General features: G+C 35.3%; 1 protein-coding gene across 1 annotated transcript in view; it reads left to right on the top strand.

Annotated features, from left to right (window-relative positions):
• PLXDC2 (plexin domain containing 2) overlaps window positions 1-25,776 on the top strand; it is a 472,622-nt gene that overhangs the window by 383,196 nt on the left and 63,650 nt on the right. The window contains exons 11-13 of the mRNA XM_023223192.2: window positions 8,692-8,752; window positions 14,456-14,606; window positions 16,414-16,452. Coding sequence (XP_023078960.1) covers window positions 8,692-8,752; window positions 14,456-14,606; window positions 16,414-16,452 — 251 coding nt within the window. The remainder of the gene's footprint in view (window positions 1-8,691; window positions 8,753-14,455; window positions 14,607-16,413; window positions 16,453-25,776) is intronic.

Below are 25,776 nucleotides of genomic sequence, written 5' to 3'. Positions count from 1 at the left end.
TAATATACATTTTCAAATAGTTAGAAGGAGAATATTGAATGTTCCTAACACAAAGAAATGACAAATGTTTGAGATGATGGATATTCTAATTAACCTAATCTAATCCCTATACATTACATGTATTAAAACATAACTACATACCCTATTAAATGTGTAAAATTGTCATATGTCAATTAAAACATTTCCTCTCAAAGGATATTTATGGACATGGAAAAATGCCTAGACTATCTGCTTGGAAAAGCAAGCTATTACATGTTGTGATTCCAATTAATTGATTAATTCATTGGTACAAGTAAATATACATTAAATAAAGTTGAGGTTGAACGTAAAACTAACACGATCTTAGCATTAGGATACACCTACTTTAGTTTGTTTTTGAATTTTTTGTAAATTTCCTTCAAAATGGTTATTTTTAAAACCAGCCAATGCTATTTAACATATACGTATTATGTAGAGTTCAAATTATTTATTGGACAATATTTTTCAAACTGAGCACTGCAGTTCAGCGTTTTTACCTAGTGGGTTACAACCAGCATTTTTTTAATGAATTATACTGACATAGAAAATATATCTGTGCTTTATGTGGATCTTTAGAAAAAAGGAACAAAAAAATGAAACATTGTGACAAATATTTAGCTTCAATATGTACACACAGATACACACGTAAATACCCAAACACAATGTTAAATATACTTGCTAGTATGGTTTTTTCTAAAGAGGTTCAAAGACTCTATATTGGAGAAATTTTAATTGAAGATTTCAGAAATGTCGTACTTTATGTTGCCAATGCATTTCCATCCACCTGATGCAAGTGAAACCACACTGAAAGTCACTGAGGGATTCAGATTTCACTATTTCCGCAACTGCTGGTTTTTAAAAATGTAACAAGCACAATAACCAAGTGGGGCTTAAACTTGTGAAATTATTGAAGCTACAATGCTCTGTAAAGAAGGACTGTGTGAGTCAATACACAGCCAAACTTGCACCATTTAAAACCCCCTTAGCCAGCATATTTCAATATGTACTAGCATCACTTTAAAAGTTTCACAGGTAGCAAAGATAGAAATTGGATTTTACTATGAGAATAGTATTGTAAGCAAATCAGTCAAGTCTTTAGAGTCAAACACTGTAACTTTTAACTATTTTCAAATGAATGAATACTTCATTTTCTTTCCCATTCTAAGTGTTTTAAGAAATTTTTAAAATTTAGACATAAAATAAATACCAAAGCATCTAATAATCTAGCTAGAGTTGCTGTTTCCTAAACTGGGCTTAGTGGATTGACCCATTGTATAATTGGCTTTGTTTTAATGCATCACAATTTCAACTTGTATTTCCATCTACCTTTTTATATGTTTGTCATCCCTGTAAAGCCCTGCACATGCACAGCTAAGGACATTTTGCCAACATCATCAGTGGCTTTTAATCAGAGCGATTTCTGAGAAAATTCACCTATTTCCAGATAAGACTCAATATTGTAGCTTCACCCAGTGTCAACTCTTTCCTATACTACACACTCCTAAACTGAAAACAGACTAGATATAAAGAGGTGACATTCACAGGAAGAAGAACTCCAGCATGCAAAGCCAATTGCAGAAATCATTTTCCTTGTTGGAAATTTTATCAGTGGAAGATAGGATAATAACTACAAAGTAATGGAAATACCTTTTTGGCCTATTATTTGGAGGAGAGAGAAATAAGATATGAATTTTTTTTTTTTTTTGTGATAGAGTCTCAGTCTGTTGGCCAGGCTGGGTTGCAATTGTGTGATAACAGTTCACTGCAACCTCAGCCTCCTGCACTCAACCTCCTGCACTCAAGCAATCTTTCCACTTCAGCCTCCCAAGTAACTGAGACTACAGGCATGCACCACCATGCCCGGCTAATTTTTCTATTTTTTTGTAGAGACAGGGTTTTGCCCAGATACTCAGGCTGATCTTGAACTCCTGGGCTCAAGAGATCCTCCTGCCTTGGCTTCCCAAAGTGCTGGGATTACAGGCATGAGCCACCGTGCCTGACCCAATATGATTGTGTGTGTGTGTGTAAGAGAGATGACAGAATTGGAAGAATAAAAGTCCCTGATGTTGTTATGCTTTATAAATACATACATATTAGGGCCACTCTAGATTCTAGAAAACTAGAGGAAAGATTGAGCTCTTACTTTGGAAAACCTGCACCTTCTGGAGATTAGATAATGTGATCCCAGTTTTCTATTTGAAACCCATCTCTAAAGCAAAGTTCTTGTATTCTGCAGATAACTATTCTTATGAACATTGGATTATGATTTCAGCTACAAGTAGCATCAAGATCTTTTATCAGAAGAAAACACACTCCACCTTCTTGCATACTCTAATGATGTAAAATTTCATAAGTGATCCTACAATATTGTCCCTGTAATAGGTTATGAATAGGTTCATCTATCATTCCCAGAGCAGTGTATAATAAATAGTTCAGGCATGAAAATTCTGAAAATTTTCCGCTCAAGATTGTTGATTCTAGGAGAAAAGAAATGGTCTTGTCCATTCATGCCTGTATGAGAAATGAGATATGATATTTTACTAATTTATAATTTGAAATAAGGATAATTATAATTAACATTTTAAATTTTATGACCATTTTTCAGTTAAACTTTTTCAGTATTTCTAAGGAAAATTATTTTCCCATATCTTGTAGTTCCATACTACCAGTTACCTATTTTGTCATAATAAAACATGTTATTGGTTATAATCACTGCTGTTTATCATCTCATTTAAAATACTGATGCTTCTTTTTAAAGCGTCTTCCCATTATGCCAGAGGATCATTTTTTATACTTTTGCATAATGTGGCAAGAAAATTTACTAAATGCACAGTTGACTTTTCCATTAAGATAACACACCCCGATAAATACCCTAAGGCTACAAGGATCATATAAATCACCAGATAATTCGATGTAGTGTTTGTCCAAAAATCTTAAGATTTTTTTTTTAAAAAAAGATTTTTTAAAAAATCTTAAGATTAATTTTACAGAGCTTTATTTTTACGTATAGAACATAGTTAAGCAAACTACAGTAAGTGAATTAAAAACATGACCTACTTCCTGGTTTTATAAAGTTTTATTGGCACACAGTCATACCCAATCTGTTTACACATTTATCTGTGTCTGTTTTCAAGCTACAATGGTGACTAGTTGGGACAGAAACAACATAGCCTGCAAATCCTATAATATTTACTATCTGGTCCTTTACAAAAAAAGTTTGCAGGCCCCTGATCTAGAAACTGATTTCTAATAGGGTCTTAAGATTCTATGTAGTTTCTTTGCTAAATTTTTCATAGAAGTTTCATTTCACTGGTGGAATGAAACATGTTCAATTGCTGAGTAAGACAAGCACTTCATTTTTAATCCTTATGTATTGCTTATGTATGTATTTTAACATTTACTCATTTTCTATATAGGAATATATTACCCTTGCAAAATAATTCCTATTTCTGAAATTCTTTCTACAAAACTGACATAAGTTAGAGATACGATGAGATTTATACTTTTATCTCTTGAGTCGATACATGCCACAAGCTGGGAGAATATTATTTGTTTTCTAGGCTACCTTATTTAATGGAATTCTCTTAGTATGTTTCCTGGGGGCTTTGAAATCAACACACCATTGAAATTGAGTGGAAATTAGTATAATTAATTTGAAGTACTTTATAGCTCTCTATTAATTTGTTTTGGAATCAGATAATGGTGAGAAGAGAATAACTTGGACAGGAAAACATTAAAAACCTACTGTAGTTAGGAGTTCACATTTTGTTGAAATCAATTATGTGAGAAATATTTACAAAACCATGTAATATTCTGTACATTTTGAATAAAGATTTGGCCCATATGTGAGAACAAGTTAGATTTTCTCTCACAATATTCTATGATATTGATTCCCAAATATGATGATAAAGGACTTTATATTATAAAACACATTTCACATTAATATGGTACATAGAATTAATTCCTAAACATTTTCCAAATCCTGTCTATGAAGTGAAAACCTCATTTACTCATTTTTCTATGATAGTCAGATTGGGTGCATGCATACTATGTACCAAAGTTGTTATTAGGTATAAAGGTATGATTAGGCATTAAACCAGCCAACACTTACTTAATCTTTACTAGACAAATACTGAACTTTTAATCCTTACATAACTTCCCCCACCTCATCTTACAGATGAGGAAACAGGCTTAGAAAGGAAAAATAACTTAGACTACAACGTTTCAGTGAGACAGAAGGAATAAGTTTCTTGAGATATATTGCACAACACAATGAGTATAGCGTATTGTATCTTTTGTATATTTGTATATTTTCGCTGTACCTATTACATATTGTATATAATGACTACATTGTATATATAGTGTAGTGCATGTTTCAAAATTGCTTACAGGGTAAATTTCAAATGTTCTCATCACAAAAAGATCAGTATCTGAAATGACGGCTATATGAATTAGCTTGATTTAATCATTTCACATTGCATACATATATCATAATATCACACTGTACCTCATGAATATATACAATTATAGTTTGTCAATATGCAATGCAATCATTCCAAAAAAAAAGGAAAAGAAAAATAACTTGTCTAAGATCACACACCTTTTGTGCCCAAGCCAAAATACTAACTCAAACAATTGCATTCCAAAGCCTCACTTTTAATCATGTTCTCCTGAAAGCTTTGTAAGATAAATTCAAAAGCAACCAATTGTATTATAATAGTGGACATTTGCACTTGGTCTTGGGTGGTCTCTGAGCAAGGGTGGCTGAATCTGCTTCTTGGAGGAGATTGGGGTTGAGTTGGATTGGGTTTGCCAGTTGGGTAGGCCAGCCATATGTAATAGTGTGTTCAAAGGCAGAGTCATGAAAGAGCATAGCACCTTCGGGCAAGGGAAAACAATTTGCTGTGCTTAGAGCAAAAGGAGGGTATGAATGGGTTATAGAGCATGGGCAACAGGAGTGAGCAAGAGGCCTGAATATATGGTAGAGGAGGTCAGTGTGGGAAGAATCCCTTGAAGGTGTTTATTTACAATAAAAATTGCTGGGTTCCAATTACCAGAGAATCTTATTCAGTTAGACCTATGAATCTGCATTTGGACAAGCATCCCAGGTAATTCCACTGTAGGAGAGCCTCTTTGTGAATCACCATTAAAAATGTTGGAAAACAATGTGCTGGCTAGTGATATGGTTAATGTCATTGTGCTTTAAAACACACACACAGCACACAGCAGCTCAGTGGGGACAGGAAGGTGTTCTCAAAAGTGATTTTGGTTTACTTACAATTCAGAAATAATATAAAGGTGGCTTTTCCTGGTGGTTTATACAACTCTCTCTCTCACACACACATTCTTGTGCTTATAATTGCTTTTGGGTGCTATTTAGATTACTGGCCTCTAAAAAATGCTAAAATACCAGGATCCAGGTTTATTCATTTTTAAGGCACTATATGCTGCAAAAATGTATGAGCTTTTCAAACCAAATTTCACTTGTTTTGTCATTCTCAGCCCTTTCCATTCTAGCCCTCAGTAAATTTCAATTAATAAGAAATTTTTGTCAATAAATAAATGATGAATTACTTAATTGATTTATATTTTCAGTAAAACCTAATTTCATACAACATAACTGGGGGATTATTTAATAAATCAAGCAAACTGCATTTCTGCACTTTTCCCTGGGATTAATTTAATAATTTAAAGGACTAATTATTCCAAGGTAAAATTTCAGTTGATATGCAAATTTAAGATTTGACACTGTCTTGTTAAAATATAACGTAAAATTTCGTATGTCCCATTGACTTGGGATACATTTGAAACAAAGTAAGTGAAAACAAACCATGTTTTAGGAACGATCTGTTCCATTGAATTACTTATGGTTATGGTCAGGTGGCTCCCAAGAAAATTTTTTTTTCTGAAGAAAATTGATACATCCCCATCTTCCAAAACAGAATGTCAGTACATTCTTCAATGTTTAAACAAACTTGAAAGGAAAATATAGGAGGGAGCACTCATCTAATTCATCTGGAATTAAATAGACACCACACGTCAAAATCTCATTGGGTAACCAGAGATGGCCTTGACCAACTGGGGATTCTCAAATTTAGGATGCCAAATCCCACACTAATGTTTACTCCACATTTAAGCTTGTTCAACACAGATGGTAGGCATAAAATAGCTTAACTTCAATGGACCATGCCCTGAGAGAATGAGAGAGACAGTCTTCTGTGTTGACAGGAGGGTTGTTTTCACATTCCACTTGAATTAAATTATGCTTGTTCATCCCATGGTGCATAATCTCTGGCAAGGATTCTTAGAAAGAGCTATCATGTGGACTCACTGCAAAACAAGTTAACAATAATAAAAAAAAGAAAGATTGCAGAGTAACGCTGTGAGCACTGTAAGAAAATATAAGGTGAAAGTTGAACAGTTTCCATTTATTTTGAAAAATATATGAGTATCTATTTAGAGTAACATCATTAACATGGATTTTTACATATTATATGTAGATATATTGTATTAGTCCATTTTTCACCCTGCTGATAAAGACGTACCTTAGACTGGGTACTTTATAAAGAGAAAGACATTTAATGGACTCAGTTTCCCACGGCTGGGGAGGCCTCACAATCATGGTGGAAGGCAAAAGGCACATCTTACATGGTGCAGACAAGAGAGATTGAGAACCAAGCAAAAGGGGAAACCCTGTATAAAACCATCAGATCTTGTGAGACTTATTCACCACCATGAGAACAGTATGGAGGAAACTGCCCCCCATGATTTGATTATCTCCCACTGGGTCCATCCCACAACACAAGGAAATTATGGGAGCTACAATTCAAGATGAGTTTTGTGTGGGGACACAGCCAAGGTGTATGATGTATGTTTATATGTTAACATTCAGAGGCAATGTATATCTTTAATTTCAATGAACTGGCAAAAGTAGTTTGAATTTCTCATATGAAAAAGATATTATGTATCAGATAGAGTGGATAATATGATCAATGTAAGACCCTAGCTTTCAAACATTCTCAATTAAATTTGATAATTAAGACATAAGTACATGAGATTTTTACATAAAGGAGGAAAAAAATTAAAGTACGATGTATTCACAGCAATACAGTAGCCCCCCTTCTCCAAGACCTTTAGTGGATACCTGAAATCAAGGATAATACCAAACCCTATATATACTATGTTTTCTCCTGTATATACATACCTGTGATAAAGTTTAACTTACAAATTAGACACCATGGAAATTAACAACTAGTAGTGAAATACAACAATTATAACAATAGAGTGTAACAAAAGTTATATGAATGTGATCTTTTCCTCTCCCTCTTAAAATATGTTATTGTACTGTACTCACCTATTTTCAGACCATAGTTAACCATGGATAACTGAAACCTCCTGAAAGGAATGACTGTAGTAGCAATGCTTTGCCAGAATGTGCTCTGGATAGTGATTTCTGGGTCTTAGAAAATGATTGGGCTGTGTAAGAGCACGTAGGGAAGACAGAAAATTATTCCAGTCAAGGAAGTCAGTATGAGTAAACACAGTCTAATTAACATGATGCTTGCTAAATTAGATCTTTTAGACCTGACCTATTTCTAGTGCAATTGCGTGTCCCCAAGAAGATACTCGGGTTCCATAATTCACTAGACAGACTCATAGAACTCAGAAAAGCTGTTATACTCCAGGTTGCCACAGGAAAAAGAGACGAGTTAAAATCAGCAAAGGTGAAATGCACATAGGGCAGAATCCAGGAGAGACCAGTACAAGTTGCCAGTTGTCTTCTCCCAGTGGAATTACACAGATAGTACTTAATTTCCCCAAATGACAATGTGCAATAATACACAACAAGTATTGCTAATCAAGGAAGCTCACCCAAGCTTGGTCTCCAGGGTTTTTATTAAAGGTCCATTCATCGGGATAGAATGCCCTTGTGACTAATCTTATCTTCCAGTCTTCAGCTCTCCCAAGGGTCAAACTGTTACAGCATGGCCCAGAGTCCCAAGTAAATGAAGTCAGATATTCACAGTAAATCAAATTGTCAGCATAAACTATCTTCATGGCACAAGACCCAAGGTAGACACTCTTACTAGCCAGGATAGTCCAGGAGTTCAGAGATCACTTCTCAAGAGCAGGTCAAGGGCCAGTTTTGTCTTTGGAACATGCAGGGTCTGAAAACCCCACAACTGCCAAGTTAACATTTTACTGCACAAAAGAGAAAGAGTTTGTGTGATGGTGGGTCTTCAATGAATGAGTGAAATGAATGAATGAATGAACCTGCAGTCATGAAATACAATATTTGCAAAAAAAAAAGTCTGTATTTATTTGTTTTAATGATGAGAAAAAAAATACAAGGTAAAAGAAAATCCACTTCATAGAATAGCGATTGGTCTTACCTTTGTGCAGAGATCTAGGTATTCCGTACAGTGCAGTTTGCTTTAACAGTGATTTGGTTGTCATGTGTGATCCTAACAGTGACACTCTAAGGAGTGATTACTTAGCAAGCCTCTAAATGTTTCACTGCTTCTCTAGTTGCAAGTTCTATAGAAGAGTTAATGTTCTGCTAAACTAAAAATGTGAGAATGAACTACCTACTAATCTTTTTCTTTTAATTTCTGTCCACCACCCTGCACCCTATCCTTCCTTTTCTGAACTGCAATGTGGTCTTCTTTGAAGATGTTCCAGTGGATTTGATCGTCATCGGCAGGACTGGGTGGACAGTGGATGCCCTGAAGAGGTACACATGCTTTATTGTACAGAATCCTGGACCAAGCTGTCCTATATATGTGTTTGTAACTGTTAATAATTTTTATTCAAAATTCATGCCCTAAAACTTAATGAAAGGAGAAGAATCCTTCTATAAGCACAATGTCTGCACATATTAGGGATTCAATAACTGCTGGCTATTTTTGTTAAATTAGATACCATTTTCATTACATTGTAGCAACTTGCTACAACCCGTAATATATGCAGACATTGGGCTTAACTATTTTTATGTATTATCTCATTTCATTCTCATATTCATTCTATAAAGAACAGCACCTGCACTGTCACTACCCTTATATTACCAAGGAGAGAAAGGGGAGGAGTGAGGAGAGCTTGTGGGGAAGGGTGGAGTGCGGGTTCTTGGAGAGTCAGGTAAGTAGCTAGGGAATAGTAGAGCCAGGGTTGGAATCTGTATGAGCAAAGAACAGTTCTCTTAAATGCTTGCTATTTCTCTAGGAAGTACAAATCCATTGTTTCTCTTTGTAACTCAAACAGCAAGACCAGTGGTATTGTGGAGGGTGGAAGACTGTAGCAAATTGGTGTGCTGTAATAAATGAGAAATTGTAAAACATTAGTTGTCATAGAGAAATGGTATAATGTTAACTCTGAAGGAAACATGATGGAGACGAGAGTGCAGTGAAGTCATTTAAGCAATTGGATAACAGAAACAGTTTTAACCCGTTTAAAAACTTTGCAGTGAATTGCATTTATACTCTCATTTCAAGATCATATAAAGTTATCCTGTAAAGTTTGTGAAGAAAAGTTTTTACTTCTTCTGACTTCATTAAGTTTTGCGGTAAGAATTTTGAATTAAAACTGCTAACAATTACAAAAGTTTTTTATTTAGCAAAGCAAGTCATGCTGAAATGCTGTTTTAAAAACTATTCGTTCAATGGTTACTTAGAGGCTTTTTAAATTCATTCTTGGGGGGCATGTCTCATAAAGATCTTGAGCAATACATTTTTTAAAAAATTCTTGAACTTTAAATGCAGTATTGCCAGTGTAGCTTTAATCAACCTTTTGACATTTCATTTAGAGAATGACAGCAGTGTGTACTCATCCATCTCACCTCACTTATCTAATAATATGGTTCAAAAGAATATTGACAAAGCCATAGTTGTGTTTTGAGACAATCATTTCTTTCATATAATCAGTTATCTCAATATAAAATGTTAAAAATGAATATCTGTATGTATGTAAAGATTGAGAATGTAATTCAGACATATATATTTTTCTCCCAAATTTGGTTTATCTTTTCATTTTCTCTATGATTTTATTTCACTAACTTTATCAATTTAATCTGTCAAATGTATCCATCTTTTATTTTTATGATAAGTTTTATATGCCTGTGCATTTTGTTTTAAAAGAATTTTCCTACCAAATTTCATCTAGGTGTTATTTTTATATATTTTTTCTGAATGTTTTAAAGCTTTGTCTTACACATCAAAATCTATTCCATTTGGAATTGTTTTTTATGTGTTATATAAGATAGAGATTCAGTTTTGTGGGTTTTCTTTCCCTGATGGATAGCCAAATTTCAAGCACTATTTGTTAATTAATCCTTTATTTTGGCAATATCTTGCAAAGCCACTTATTTCACATATATTTTCTGGGCTCTCCTCTTCTGAAGCTCTGTCAATAGCTAGATCAGTGTCCCACTGAATTAATTAGTATTGCTTTATAAGAAATCTCACTATATACAGGACAAATCTTCTTACTTTTTCTTCCTCACAAGGGTTTTGGGTATTTTAGGGCTTTTGTCCTTCATATAAATTTTAGACTCACCTTATCGAGATCTGTAATCCATCAGTCAATACATCTTATTAACATTTTATTGGAAATACACTAAATTATGAATTATATCACATTTCCTAATTATGGAAGCTTTTAAAATTTACCTTTTTTACTATTGACTTCTAAACTAATTGAGTCATCATCAGAGAACATGTTATGATCTTTAAAGCTGATTGGAAATTTTTCATGAACTAGTACATTTTGTACAAAGGGTCTATGTGTGTTCAAGAAAAATGTGTGTTTTCTTGTTGGCTGGGTGTCAAGCTTGATAAATGTGCTGTTCAGCTATACTTCTCCATGCTCTTTATTTTTACCTTCTGACTTCTTTGAAAGCTTGACGTTTTCATCTTTTCCTCATATTTTTAAACATCCATTATATGTAATCTATTTCCTTATTATTCTGTGCTGTATTTGGAATAATTTCTTCAGATATATTTACCGGTTTATTAATTCTCCCTTCATCTTGTTTAATATTCTATGTAATCTACTCACTGAAGTAGAAATTCCAACAAATACGTTTTTCATATCTAAACTTTAAATTTGACACTTATTACATCTGCCAAGTATTTTATAGTTTCATTTGAACAGTTCATTTCTCAATTTTATCTTTTATGATTTTAAAGATTCCATGTATGATTTTTATATGTTCCATATTGGATGATCCCATTATCTAAAGTTTTGGTGATCTAAATAGTATGGTCATTGTTTTTGCTGAGTCTTTGTCAGACAGCTATTTTTTTTTTTCTTTTTTAGTGTATATTTGTCTGATTCTATTCTAAGATCTAAATAGGTGATGTTTTCCACCAAAGAGGATTTGATGATGGGATCCTTAGGATTTTCGGGTTACCATAAGTCTCTGCCCTAATATGAGGAGGAGAAGTTCAGATTTATCTCCCGTCTACTGCTGTTGCAAGGCTTGTTCTCTTTAGAGCAATATTGATTTTGGCTTTTTTTCCTCAGGGCAAATTTTGCTTTTTTACTTCCCTTAATGTATACAGCTCCTACTGTCTTTATAGCACATCACTTTTGCTTTTGCTTTGTTTTATTATTATTACTTTTTTTTTTTTAGTGGGGAGGGGAATAAACAATAGAAAGGCACTGTTGGGATATTCTTTACCTCCTTCAAATCCTAATGCTTCAAAATTGAAGTTTTATCCAGAATTTATTTGTTTTGTAATAGGAGGGCTGTTTAGTTCCTTAGTCTGCAATTACTGTCTAAAAGCAATCTGAGTCCGGGATTTCACTTAAACATTAGGGTGTTTACTGAACATGGGATCCTGTTTTCTGAATACTAGGTCCTGTTCATTGACAATAGAAACACAAGGAGAGAATAATATCTGGCAAGTTCCATTCTATACTCCTTGAGTTTGAGATGTATGTGACATTCACGTGCATACACCTGGTCAATAGATGACTTTTTGGGCCTGAAATCTGGAAGAGGAATGTGGACTGGAAATATAGATTTTTGAATAATCAACATAAAGATGTTCATTGCAGTCATGGGTGTAGAGGAGATTGCAAAAGATAATGCATAGAATGAAGTGGCAGATCAAGAATGATCCATAAATAAGAACCACCCCAACACTTAAGGGATGGACATAAATAAAAGGAAATCGAGATGGAGTTGTGAGGGAGGTGTCAGAACATTGGGGAGAGTGTGTGTCACAGAAACCCAAGACAAGGGAGTGGACATCTCCACCGTAGACTGATGAGGTGTCAGTAGGACACCATGGAAGATGTTGGATATTTAGCTAAGAAGATATTTAGAAACACTGGTATGAGAAATTTCAACTCAGTTGGATTTGTAAGAGCAAGATTGTTATAAATGGGGAAGCTGGGAGTCTGAGAAGACCAAGGCAGACTGATCTCTCTGCAAATATGACTGTCTGTGAATGGAGGGAAAGCAGTATAAAATCAGGATACATTGGGGAGAACAGGGAGGACTGGGTTTGCAAAATAAGATTAGATATGCTTGCGTACCTTTAAGTGCTGTTGGTAAGGAGCCAGCAGAGAATTAGAGGTGGCAAATATTGTAGAGAAAGGACTATGATCACATAAGCAAATTCACAATACCTGCGAAGGTGGGCTGAGTTGAGCTAGGACATAGGTTGAAAGAAAGGCTATAAGGAAAGGTCCCCATCCATTATCAAAGAAGGAAAGAATAGATCAGCCCAGAGTCAAGTAAGTCTGCTGATTCATGATGAAATTTAAAGAAATCTTGCTGATCATGTCTCTTTATCAAGGAAATGAAAGGTGAGCCCAAGGAATAAAACTGGGAGAATCATGATGGGATTGCAGTTTTAGGTAAAGTGGAGAGAGTTTGAAATTCAAACTGAGCATAATGGGAGAGGAAATTAGCAAGACACAGCAGGTCTGTTGTGCCAAGTGGTATGCACAGCCCTGCTGAGGATGCAGGAGATGAGTTTGTGGAGCCCCCATGGCGGGTCTGTGTGATTATTCTCCAGCTGTGCCTGGCTTTGGAGCAGACAGGGAAAAGGCAGATCTTTTACTATATTGGGGATCTTTAAAGGTGTTGTAGAAAAAAACTAAAAAAAAAAACAAAAAACAAAAAACAAAAAAACAAATAGAGCAAGGTGCTTGAAGCTGTTGAAATGAGAGGTTGAAGTAATGGGGGAAAAAGAAACGGAAAAAAAACAATCATTTTGCTAGGCTTTCTAAGTAGTCAAAGAATGAGAAGAATTGGAGTTCACAGGTACAGGGATAGAATGAAAAAGGATAACTGAGCTTATGATTTCAGATCTCAAACATTTTCCACTACAGATATGGTCCAGGGTGTGGGGATGACAACTAAAGTGGTATCTGAAAGGAAATAATTAGATTAATGGGGCTCAGAGGTGCAGGAACTGGAATTTGGGGAATTGAATGGGAACCTTGTATGTTTGGACTTGAAGTGGAGAATAAACCTGTTTCACATCCTATTAATGATAAGGAGGCTGTCTCAGGAAGTCTTCATTAACAAAGGGAAAGGCGCCTAGCGCTCCACTAATGATGAGAGAAGTTTAAGAATGATATTTATTTAACAATAATTTTTAAATGTGGGGTGAGAACCACTCATGTCCAGAATAGTTATTTTCTACTCAAGGCCCACCCGAGAGAGGGAGTCCATTGAGGCACAAAAGGTGGATAGAAACACTAACTTCTAAGCTATAAAAGTTTGGATGTTGGAGGTTGTTACCAGTGCAGGTTGTGGGATTTATTTTCACAAATTAAAAATTAAAAATTCAGTATGTCCCATTTCCTGATGTTTTCAATATAACTCTGCTAGGAAGAAGATAGGCTGAGTGATTACATGAGTTCTGTTCAATCCTCTTCTTATATGGCTTTGAATATTTCATAAAGGAAAACAAAATCTTAAACATTCATTCAACTTGTGACAGATGATTTTTGAAACAGTGAAGTAGTATGGGGAAGTTAGCAAATATTTCGGATTTAGCATTTTTGGTTTGATATGAAAGGAATGCACTTTTTCTCCACAAACCTGAGTGTGTTTTAAACCTTATCTTTAGGCACATGTGTTTCTTCTGGTATAAATTTTCCCTTTTGACAGTGTGTCTTTCATAAATATACCAATGTAAAATTTAGGGCAAGGTAAACAGTAATATGAAAGCTTAACAGCAGTAAATGATGAAACCTAAATATCTAAAAAGGGAAAAGCCTTGTTACATCCATCCTTTTTTCTTTCCTATTTTATAAACTTCATAAATTAGCAAAATCATTAATATAGCCTTGTGCAAAAGTAATGTATTCCTTGTCTTGATGTGAGAGGCTTTTGTGCCTTATAGCCCAGCTTCTTTGATGTAAGTTCTAAAAATAGATTTGCGGTCATTCAATTTGTTTTCCTTTTCATTTCTCTTACTAGTCAAAAGAGAAGATGTGTGAGAACACAGAGCCAGTGGAAACTTCTTCTCGAACCACCACAACCGTAGGAGCGACAACCACCCAGTTCAGGGTCCTCACTACCACCAGAAGAGCAGTGACCTCTCAGTTTCCCACCAGCCTCCCTACAGAAGGTACCCAAGAGACAGTTTGCTTGTTGTTGTTGTTTTTTCCCCAAAGGAAGGAAAAATCACTGTGTTGACATGTACTGCAATAGCTCCTACTATCTAGATCTCTCTAAAGTTTTTCTTTGGCAAACTGGATTTTTAAGGGATATCCAAAGGGGAAAAAGACAAAATTATTGTGAACTAAAAGTAAATGCTGGGATACTTTTAATGCACTGTGCCTTTTTTTTTTTTTAAGACACAGCTTTTACCATTGATTCTGGCTTCTTGTCCTCTCCTTCCTAGAAAAGAAATACAGACTTCTTCCTGCCTGGCTAAATTTTGTAGTAAGCAGATCCAACTTCACAGTCCCAGGTTAGAAAGGCAGAATGCGTATGAAATGCCCATTGATTCTGGATTCTGAACAATAGATAATTCTATTCATATATAATTCTAATGTTTTCCAGAATGCAGTCAGTAAAATATATTGGTCTCTACACAGAAACACTGTATGTGTCATAGAAATTGTCCTTGAAAACAACTATTTCAATGACTTCTAGGGAAGGCAGAAATACTAGAGAGTGTTAATGCTTGGGCACAGCTCAGGAGGAAGAAAGTGTATTACCCAACATAATTTTCTATTCTGAATGATACCACCAGGAGGGAGTGGGCAGAAACGTAAGAGTGGCCACGAATCAGGTTTGAGGGGGATAAATGGGTCTTACTTGTTTATTATTATAAGCCTCACTTTCTTTGGCTTGAATAAAAAATTAAATTAAATTAAATAATATGAAACTTTTTCTTTTAATTGGAATTTAATTTGATATTATAAGGTGAACTAGAATAAAGTGAGGTGGAGAGCAGCCACTAAGTGCATTTTGTTGCTTTTAAAAGCAACATTATCTTTTAATCCACATTATTTTGGATTAGTATATTAAAGCCCACGAAAATATTCCTATAATTTAAACCCTACCCTTTAGAGTGTACTATAACCAGTAAAATAAAAAAGCATATCCTACATTTTGTTCAGTCAGGATAACATCTCTTTATAGGCCGGGCGCGGTGGCTCAAGCCTGTAATCCCAGCACTTTGGGAGGCCGAGACGGGCGGATCACAAGGTCAGGAGATCGAGACCATCCTGGCTAACATGGTGAAACCCCGTCTCTACTAAAAAAATACAAAAAACTAGCCAGCGAGGTGGTGGGCGCCTGTAGTCCCAGCTACTCGGGAGGCTGAGGCAGGAGAATGATGTAAACCCGGAGGTGGAGCTTGCAGTGAGCTGAGATCCGGCCACTGCACTCCAGCCCAGGCAACAGGGCGAGACTCTGTCTCAAAAAAAAAAAAAAAAAAAAAAAGATCTCTTTATATAGAATTTTGGTCATCTTTTCTAGCAATGGATAAACATTTAACTTTTGGATTTAAATTTGTAAATATTGACAAATCTTAACTATCACAATTAATTTGGATTTCCCTTGATCTTGATTTTTAAAAATGAATAAATAAGGTCATAACTATAGGTTCTAATGACAATAAGTGATTTTAGAGAATTAAAAATAGTTGTATTTTAAGTTTTAATTGTAACTGCTTACTTCTCTTGTAGAACTTAAGAATCATTCAAGATGTTACCAAAATCTTGACATTACAATCTCTGTAGGAAATTTTAGAACTACATCATGTAAAGCAAGGACTTCCTCTCATTGTACTAGAAATTACCTCAATAAATTATCAAAATCCAGACATGTTCCAGTCAAAGCAGTTAGTAGACAATTACTAGTCATGAGATTTATGCTCCTTTGAAATCTTTTTCTGTTATAATAACTTTGAATTTCTCTTCCAGATGATACCAAGATAGCACTACATCTAAAAGATAATGGAGGTAGGAATTGACACTTTTCTTTCATAAACATTTTTAAAATATGAATTCATTTCATTTATTTTAATATAAGAAAGGCCATATGGACTTCTAAATAAAAGGTGAGGTTGTGTTTTACTCTCTGTTGGTATTTAACATGGGAAGGAGTCCGTGGGTTGGCTTCAAAGTGAAATGAAATCCTCATCCTTGTGTTTGTCTATAAAACTATGTGACACCAATTCCCAATGATAAAGTGGAAAATTCAACTACACATCTTGCTATTCTTTGTTGGTCTAGTCCTTGCTGTATTATAGTGGTGTGTAGTTATCTACACAGCTACAGGTATTCGGTTCAATTGTGTTTGGCTAAATTGTCTGCTTCTTCAGCAGCTTCTATGCATAAAATTAGAAATAGAGCAAGTATGAAAACATATTGTCCTAGGTCTTTTTATCAGCTCTATGGAGTAAAGAACAAAACTTAGATATTTGAATGAATACCTCGTTGGTAACATACTTAAAGGTTTTCCAAGACAATTCAGAAATATCTATAATGGTACTTGAAAATTTGAGGGAAAAAAGTTTTACTGAAACAATATTGTGAATGACATTGACTATGTTTTTAGAAATAGATCTTTTTCCTTTTAAACTATGTTGGCTCATGTTTGCTGGGTCTTAATAAGAGAGATTTTCATTAGTAATCTTTTATTCAGCTCAGGAAAAGGGTGTCCTCTTCTTGGTAGCATCTTTTATGTAAATGCGAGCCCGTTTTGACATGGATCTAGGCATGGTTTTGCCTTTAAAGCCCTAGACAATTTCTTGAGTAAGTCAAAATCCAATGTGTACACATTAGGCATGTTTTTCTCTGTAATGGTAGAGAATAGTTTCAAAATCCCTCAGTTTAGGTTAAGTAGCTAGTACTTCTATGCCTTTTTAGGACATTGTTTATATCTCTGTATGTCTTTAGAGTTTATTATCAATCCATCTGAGAGACCAGTTAGCCTCTTCATAAATACCATTATTATATCAATTTTCTACTGTCTTGCATCATTTTGTAGTGTTTTATTTCATTCATTTCTTATTCATCATTGTATTAATGCAGTAAGTGGATTGTATTAATGCAGTAAGTGGATAGTTTTGGAAATGACCATCTGTGAAATATATGCTAGCTAGAAATATATTAAAATCTTAGGGCATAAAGGGACTTTAGCAATCCTTCAATTCAGAACTGCCCAGAGGAGGATGTTAGTAGCATGTAGACATAAACCCTATGTTGGGGTTACCTCATTTTGAGGGAAGAGATGTGGTATAAAGTTAATGGAATGGGGGGAAGAGTCCCCAAGAGACTTCTCTTTTACTTGTTACATTTAAATCTTAATGTAGGTGGTCATTATAAGTATATTTGTTAGATTTTTCTCTGTGCTTTCTCTCTTCTTCCTTTCTTTCTTTCTTTCCTTCCCTTCCTTTCCTTCTTTCTTTATTTTGTTTATCTAAAATATTCTATCCTGCTAATAGGGGAAAAAACAAAAAGGATTCTTGTGATCAAATAAGTGTGAGAGACTCTGGAAAAAAACTTAAAGAAATTTCCCTGCTGGAACACTGATCATTCATTCATTCACTGATTTCTGCTCAATGCTTGCTAATTGCCAAGCATTGTTGCTGGCTTGGGGCTACAGAAGTGAACAAGGCTTAGACAAATCTCTGCTTTCAGAGAACATGCATCCTGAGTAATCCTCAACACAGTTATAAAGAATTCATACTGGCATGTCTCCACTGCTTGCTCTTAACACTTTTTTTCTGTTTGTTTTGGTTTTTTTGAGACAGAGTTTCACTCATTGTTGCTCAGGCTATAGTACAGTGGCACGATCTCGGCTCACTGCAACTTCCGTCTCCCAGGTTCAAGCGATTCTTTTCTCAGCCTCCTGAGTAGCTGGGATTACAGGCGCCCACCGCCACACCTGGCTAATTTTTGTATTTTTAATAGAGACAGGGTTTCACCATGTTGGACAGGCTGGTCTTGAACTCCTGACCTCAGGTGATCCGCCCACCTTGACCTCCCAAAGTGCTGCGATTACAAACGTGAGCCACCATGCCCAAACAACATTTTTTTATGAATAGTATGTCATGGACTTCATGTTTTTGTGGAATATGATGTTTTTGTGGAATATGAAAACTGTGATAAACAGTTTTCTAGAACATTACCAATTATCCCAATGAAAATACTTAGTTTTGTTTGAGCCATCGAAGAATCATAAAACTTCGAAGATTTTCTTAAAGCAGTGCCTTATGATGCCAAGCAATTGTTAAGTAAATCCTGCGATTTAAGCATAGGATTTTTGGTATACTAGAGAGTCAACTGTCAGATTCTCAGATGATATTTACATAATTGATATGCAGCAGGCAGTCATAAGAATTCCAAAATATCACAATTAGACTTCAAACTCTTTTTATGTCTATAGTTGTTAACAGAGCACTTTTCCTAAAAACATTCAAGTGCAGTTAGAACAGACTAGCCTGACTAGTATTAAGATAAATGATTCTTCAAAAGGGTACTTAAGGGAAATCACACATTGCTTTATATAGCATCCTTACAAGTTAGTGTGTTATTGTTTTTTATTTTATGGAATGTGGAGATGCAGGAAGGATCACCAATTTAAATCTAACTTCATTATTTAATTAAGCATACTGAAAACAATTCAGTATTGTCCTTCCACTCCAATTGAATAAACATTTCTGCAAGATTGAGGTAATAATGAATAAGTGTGCCTAATTTAATATTTTCTAACATTTACTGAGGTTGATTTTTAAAAACACGCAAACTAATACATTTTTGTAAATTTATCTGTGTTGTTGCAAAGAAGTTTAGCACATTTGATTTCTTGATTTAATTTATTTAATTGGGCCGCTGTTTTTTAAAGTAAGTTTTGTTATGTCTATTTGAGGTTTACAACATGAATTTATGGGACTACATATAGAAAATACCATGTTACAGTAATAAAGCAGATTGACAGGTCCGTCATCTCACATAGTTACTTTTTGGTGACTAATTGACTGTTCTTAAAAGCATTTTTATTTAGGGGCCTGTACTTTTCTGAAAAAAGGATGCCATTTTTCAAAGTAGTCAGTAAGTAGCTAGAAACAAATGACTGAATTTCCGAACACTATCTTTTTTAGTTATTGTATTACTTTCTCTGAGTGTTTCTGGGTCATTTCCATGGGTTAAAATAGTTGATTTTCTTAGTGGGATCCACTGCTGACATGATTATATGTTCAGTTTCCAGAAGATTTTTCTTTCATCTTTGATGTGAAAGCATTAATACTTCTGAGCAGCTGGACACCTAAGTCACACAACAGGGTTTCTCATTGAGAAGACCCAGACTGAGTTACAATCTGCTAAGTCACTCTTGATGAATCTTCAATTGTGCAGTGAGTTTCCTGATACATTTATATTAGATCCAGTTAGAGCCTCTTAAAGTTTCAGAATAGTTGTTTGATTGGAGAAGTTTTATTAGTCTTCAGGGTTGAGTGGAAATTCTAAGCTCTCTAAATAATTTGGAAAAAGGAACATGAAAAAAATTGAAACAAAGAGAAAGATACCTAATACATTCAGGTCTCTTTAGTAAGATAGGGCTTTGATTGACCATTGAAATGGCTGGTTCTAAAAATGCAGATGATCCAATGAAGTCCCAGCTACTCAGGAGACTGAGGCAGGAGGATTGCTTGAACCCAGGAGTTCAAGGCCAAACTGGGCAACATAGCAAGACCCTGTCCATAAAAAAAAATTAAATAGAAAAATTAAAAAGAAGATCTTATGTAAAGACATCCTTTTATCTCCAACTGAAATATTGCTAGTTACATGTGTAATATTAAGTTTAGAGTAATAGGTAGTTATGATCAAACAGCTTATCTTTCTCTTGTTTATGTGAAAAACATAAGAGGAGGAATAAGAGGAGAAGGGAGAGGAAACAGAAAGGAAGAAAAAGTGGCAGAAGAAGAGGAGAGAGGAAGAATGTTTATTGAATTGAATGGTTACTATGTTCCAGGCACCATTCTAAATGCTATATCTATATAAACTCTTTTTACTTCACACAACACCCCTGACTCGGTCTATTATTACTTATGCTTTATAGACAAGGAAACAGAGGTACAAAAATGTTAAGTTATCTAGCTAGCACATGGCAGAGCTGGGATGTGATTCTATTTAGCCTTGATGCAAATTCCAAGTCTTTAACAACATCATGGTAGTCCTTCTCTTTGACAGAATTGATTTTTTTTTTTTTTTTTTTTTTTTTTTTGAGATGGAGTCTCGCACTGTCTCCTGGCTGGAGTACAGTGACATGATCTCAATGATCTCAGCTCACTGCAACCTCTGCCTCCTGGGTTCAAGCGATTCTCCTGCCTCAGCCTCCTGAGTAGCTGGGACTACAGGTGTGTGCCACCACACCCAGCTAATTTTGTAGTTTTAGTGGAGACAGGGTTTCCACTATGTTGTCAGGCTGGTCTCAAACTCCTGACCTCAGGTGATCCACCTGCCTTGGTCTCCCAAAGTGCTGGGATTACAGGTGTGAGCCACCGTGCCCAGCCTAGATCTTTTACAACCAACCTTCCCATGGGAAATGCCACAATAAGCTATTTTACTTATACCTACTATAGTTCACCTTTTCTATAACAGCTGATTCTACTTAAAGTATTTGAATGTGAAGTTTCCTTTTCTCGTGTAATTGTGTATTCATTTCTATTTAATCCTTTCTGTGAAAATCACAATGCATTAATTCTCTTGTGTGTTTCAGTGTTGTCAGAATCCTTGGCCTGTGATCTCTAAATTACAGGGCTGTAATTTACTGTAAATAATTTACTGTAAATTAGCTGTAATAAACTACAGGGCTGTAGTTTATGTTCAAAATCTGATTTAAGGTTCTTTAAGCCTTCTTGGTTTCTCTAGAAATATGGATTTAATTCACCTGTAAGGGGTACCTAGAATCCTAGAATGTATATGTATATATTTATATATGTGTGTGTGTGTGTGTGTGTGTGTGTGTGTATATATATATGTACGTATTTTGAGATAGAAACTCGCTTTGTCATGCAGGCTGGAGTGCAATGGTGCGATCTTGGCTCACTACAACCTCCACCTCTTGGGTTCAAGCGATTCACTGTCTCAGCCTCCCAAGTAGCTGGGATTACAGGCACACGCCACCATGCCCAGCTAATTTTTGTATTTTTAGTAGAGATGGGGTTTTGCCATGTTGACCAGGCTGGTCTCAGACTCCTGACCTCTGGTGATCCACCCCGCTCGGCCTCCCAAAGTGCTGGGATTATAGGCATGAGCCACTGCACCCAGCTGTATTTTTTAAATATCTGCATTTCTTTGAGTAATGGTTATATGCATTTAAAGCCACATTTTCTTTGGATTTTCAAATTCTAGCAGTAGCTTGCTGGAAGAGTTACGTTTTTTAAAAAATGACCTAGCTATATATTTTAGCAGGTACAACTATTAAATATCTTCTTTGACATTTGGTTAGGTTGCTTCCAAGTGCCATTCACTTCCTAATTAGAAATGTCAATGTCTTTAAGATGCAAACTGGACAAAGCGATGCTCAGGGCTGAGAAGAGGTTTGCAAGTTGAATCAATGGCACAATTTTTAATTGAAGACTAAAGTCTTCAACCAGATTCAACTCAGTCTAGCAAATTGAATTATGCCACTCTGCTATACTGCAGATGTTAAAATTATTTCAAGCTCTGAAATTCTGATTTGATTTCATTATTCAAAATTGGTTAACGAGATTTATCAAAGTACTGAAAACTGCATTATCTCTTGGTTCATTTAAACTTTCTTCTCTTTGATAGAGTTAAGATTGCTTAAAAAATATGTAAATATAAGTTCTTAATTGTTGATAATGTTTAAAGTATCAGCACTCCAGATAAGCATGATATCCAATACAGGTGATAGCATTTTTGTCATTTCTTCTTATTGCTGGGAATTTTATGAAACCTGAACTCTGAAAGGCTGCATTCTTAAGTCAGAGGATGGTGTCCCCATCAAGGAGATGCCAAAGTTGATACATTAAGCAGTTTGAAGATCATGATTAAGTTAATTCAGAGGTACAAATCTGCAAGGTGATTGATTTCTAAGAACTGAAACAGATACACTTTGAATGAAGTCCTGTGGAATGGCTGGTCTAAATTCTATTTCTGTGTGTTCAGCTTCCTATTTCTGAAGATATCTTAAGATTTTCTCATCCCAAGATAAAATGTTAGAACATTATTCTGCCTTTTCCCTGGAATACTTCTAAGGTTATATTTTTATTACCATGTCTGTAGTGATAGATCAAGTGTCAGCTCAAGTATCTAGTCATTTATCATTCAGTCAAAGTATTTTTTGACTTTCATACATAAATCATCAAAGCAATGTATCTTTCCCGTTTTTTTCCTACTTTTCCTTGCTTTTTTTCATACACTTCTTTTGTGTAGCTCATAGTCCTATAAGCAAAGGGAAACTGGTATTTCATTTTGACAGGCTATTGAATATCTATCACTTTTTGTTTTTAAAACTGTAAAACATCTTGACATTTAGTTTTATGTTTTGCTTTGTTTGACTACTTTTCATGACAGCAATAACCCTGTTCTAAGTGTATATGTATCATCATACTGAAAAGTTCTTCTACTTTACAATGTTAATTTGAACTTTCCCTGGAATTTAGGATTTCTCTCCCAAACTTTTACCTAGAGTTGTGGTTCTTAACATTTTCTGTACATTTACATCACCTGGTTCCAGTCTGAGATGTAATTGTTATTTTATTATTCCAGCTTATAAAATTTTTACACTCAGACTGTTCTCCATAATAATTAAATATTAACCTCTAGGGCTGGAACCAGAGCACCAATTTTTTTTAATTCCCAGATTATTCCAATGTTAGGTTGATAATAAATGGTCTGATTCAATGTTGAAGAACCTTCAGAATCACTGTGGTGGAGAGTCTTGTTAAAATACATATTCTGATATGTAATTCTGGGATGAAGCCCAAACCTTGCATTACATTTTTCACAAGCACATTGATAATGCAGTTGCCACCAAGCCACAGACTACACTTTAAGTACCAAGAGTTGAATGGATATTTGACCAAAAGAAGAATAACGTATTTTACTCTGACTCCACCCATTGGTCCATTGGTCCTCACCTATACCTCCAGGCTCTCCTGAAACAGTATTTTAATTGGTGACAACAAGAAATTATGTCTATCTACATGCAGAAAGTGCATCTTACTCTGCCAACGAAAGGAATCCAAAAGCATTATATCCATTATACCTCCTAAATCATGTTAATACAGAAGTGAAAATGAATTCATTTAAGCCAAACTTGTCCAACCCGCAGCAGCTATTGTTGGTGTCAGTGTATTTTATGTGTGATCCAAGACAATTCTTTTTCCAGTGTGGCCCAGGGAGGCCAAAAGATTGGACACCCCTGATTTAAGCTGTTGACAGATGTATTTGTTTTAGTAAAGATCGTTAGTATTTTGTATTTTGTTGAACCATATGAAATTGCTGATTTTTACAAAACACTTTTGACCTAGAAAGGTTGCAATTTCATTGTTCAGCCTAATAGCTTGACAAATTGTTGTCCAGCATAGGAAAATAAAAGAAAAAGAAAAATCACATCAGGATATACTTTTTCCACTGTAAGTTAATTTGTAGCTAGAATGCGTAGTTAGAGTTTATGCTGCTGATAGAACACAGAACAAGATGATATAGCAGAGTGCCTCTTAGGAAATGCACACGGATGGCTTCCACAAAGTAGCTCTAAATGCACTTTCCATTTGCCATCAGCAAAATGCTTGACCACCTCCCTCTGGTGGATACCTACTTTCCTTTCCGTGCCCACCTCCTGTCTCATTTTCTACCTGTTCCCTGTTCCTATCAGAAGCCTAGACCAGGGAACTTCTACTGGAGGAAAGAAACTTCCATATTCCATTAGATTTTGGAATCTGAGACATATGAGGGGCTCCAGCAACAGGTTTTATGTTACCCAATATTTCTTATGCCCCTTCTCAGTGTGTTCTCCATGTGTGAAGTGATTATTCTTTTTTAAACGTGAAATGTTTAGTGATTATGGGAGATGGCCCTATACTACTAAAATATGTATGTCACTAAAACATTAATTAACTTTGATGCTGAATTGATTCAACTTGGTTTTATTTGCTTGAGAAACATTTCTTCAACTATTTTGTGCCAGGCCCATTGTTAGGTGATGAAGATGCAAAGACCTACACACTCTGATGCCGGTCCCAAAGAAGCAAGTGGCCTAATGGGATGACGTAGAGAAGTAAATTGATATTTAAGTATAGTGTGAAGAGTGCAAAGATAGACTCAAGAAAAACTATAGAAGAACAGACAAGAGGTATCAAAACAAAAATAACATTACAAGAATAGGTCATACTTGATCCAAGTTTTGAAGTATGGGTAGGATTTCTGAGAAAAGGGATAGAAGAAAAGAATTTCTGGAAAGGGATTGACATAGAAAGAGGTTCAGAAGCATGAAACATCAAGATCTGGTTGGGTAACTCTAAAGAGCTGCCAGATTTGATTTCCCTGGGGTAAAGATATATACATAGTACTCTATGGCTGGTGAGGCTGAGAAGGTGGGCTTATTTCTCAGCCTCACCAGCCATAAAGTATCAAAATAAGTGGGGTGTCAGCATTCATAGTCTTTTATGCCAGGCAATGGAGTTTGAAATTTAACCTAGAGACCTTGGGAACCATTTGTGTCATTTTGATAAGGGAGTGTCAGGACATGTGTTACATGTTTAGTAGTTGACCCTTGAAGTATTACAGGGAAGAGGAGGGACTGGAGTAAGAATGAGAGGCCAGAAAGTCTAGTTAGGAGGTTATACTAGTAATCCATAGAAGCAGTGGTCAGAGGCTAAAATAAAGTAGTAGTTGACAATGGGAATAAAAAAGTAGAGTACATATGAGAAGTATTTACTAATGAAGTAGAAGCTACATAAGTTAATATCTGATTGGATGTGTGATTTACATCATAGGAAAGTGACGAACGTGGTTCCCAGGACATGGGTGTAAGTTATCTGGGGACAATTGTGCCATTGAATAGGAAATACAGGAAGAGAAAGGGGGTAAGCAATTAATTTAATTTGAGCATGTTAATGTTGACATCCAAATGAAAATGTCAGTAGACATTTTTCTATATAAGCCTGAAATTCACTTGGAAATGTAGGCATAAGATACAAATTTAGGCATTAGCAGCATATAAATGATAGTTGAATTTAAGGAGATGAATTAGGTATGGGAGGATAGTATAAAGATGAAAAGAGTGGCCAGGCACGGTGACTCATGCCT

Source organism: Piliocolobus tephrosceles, chromosome 9 (assembly GCF_002776525.5).
Source record: "Piliocolobus tephrosceles isolate RC106 chromosome 9, ASM277652v3, whole genome shotgun sequence".
NCBI classification, from domain to species: Eukaryota; Metazoa; Chordata; class Mammalia; order Primates; family Cercopithecidae; genus Piliocolobus; species Piliocolobus tephrosceles.
This window is presented reverse-complemented; position numbering and strand designations above follow the sequence as displayed.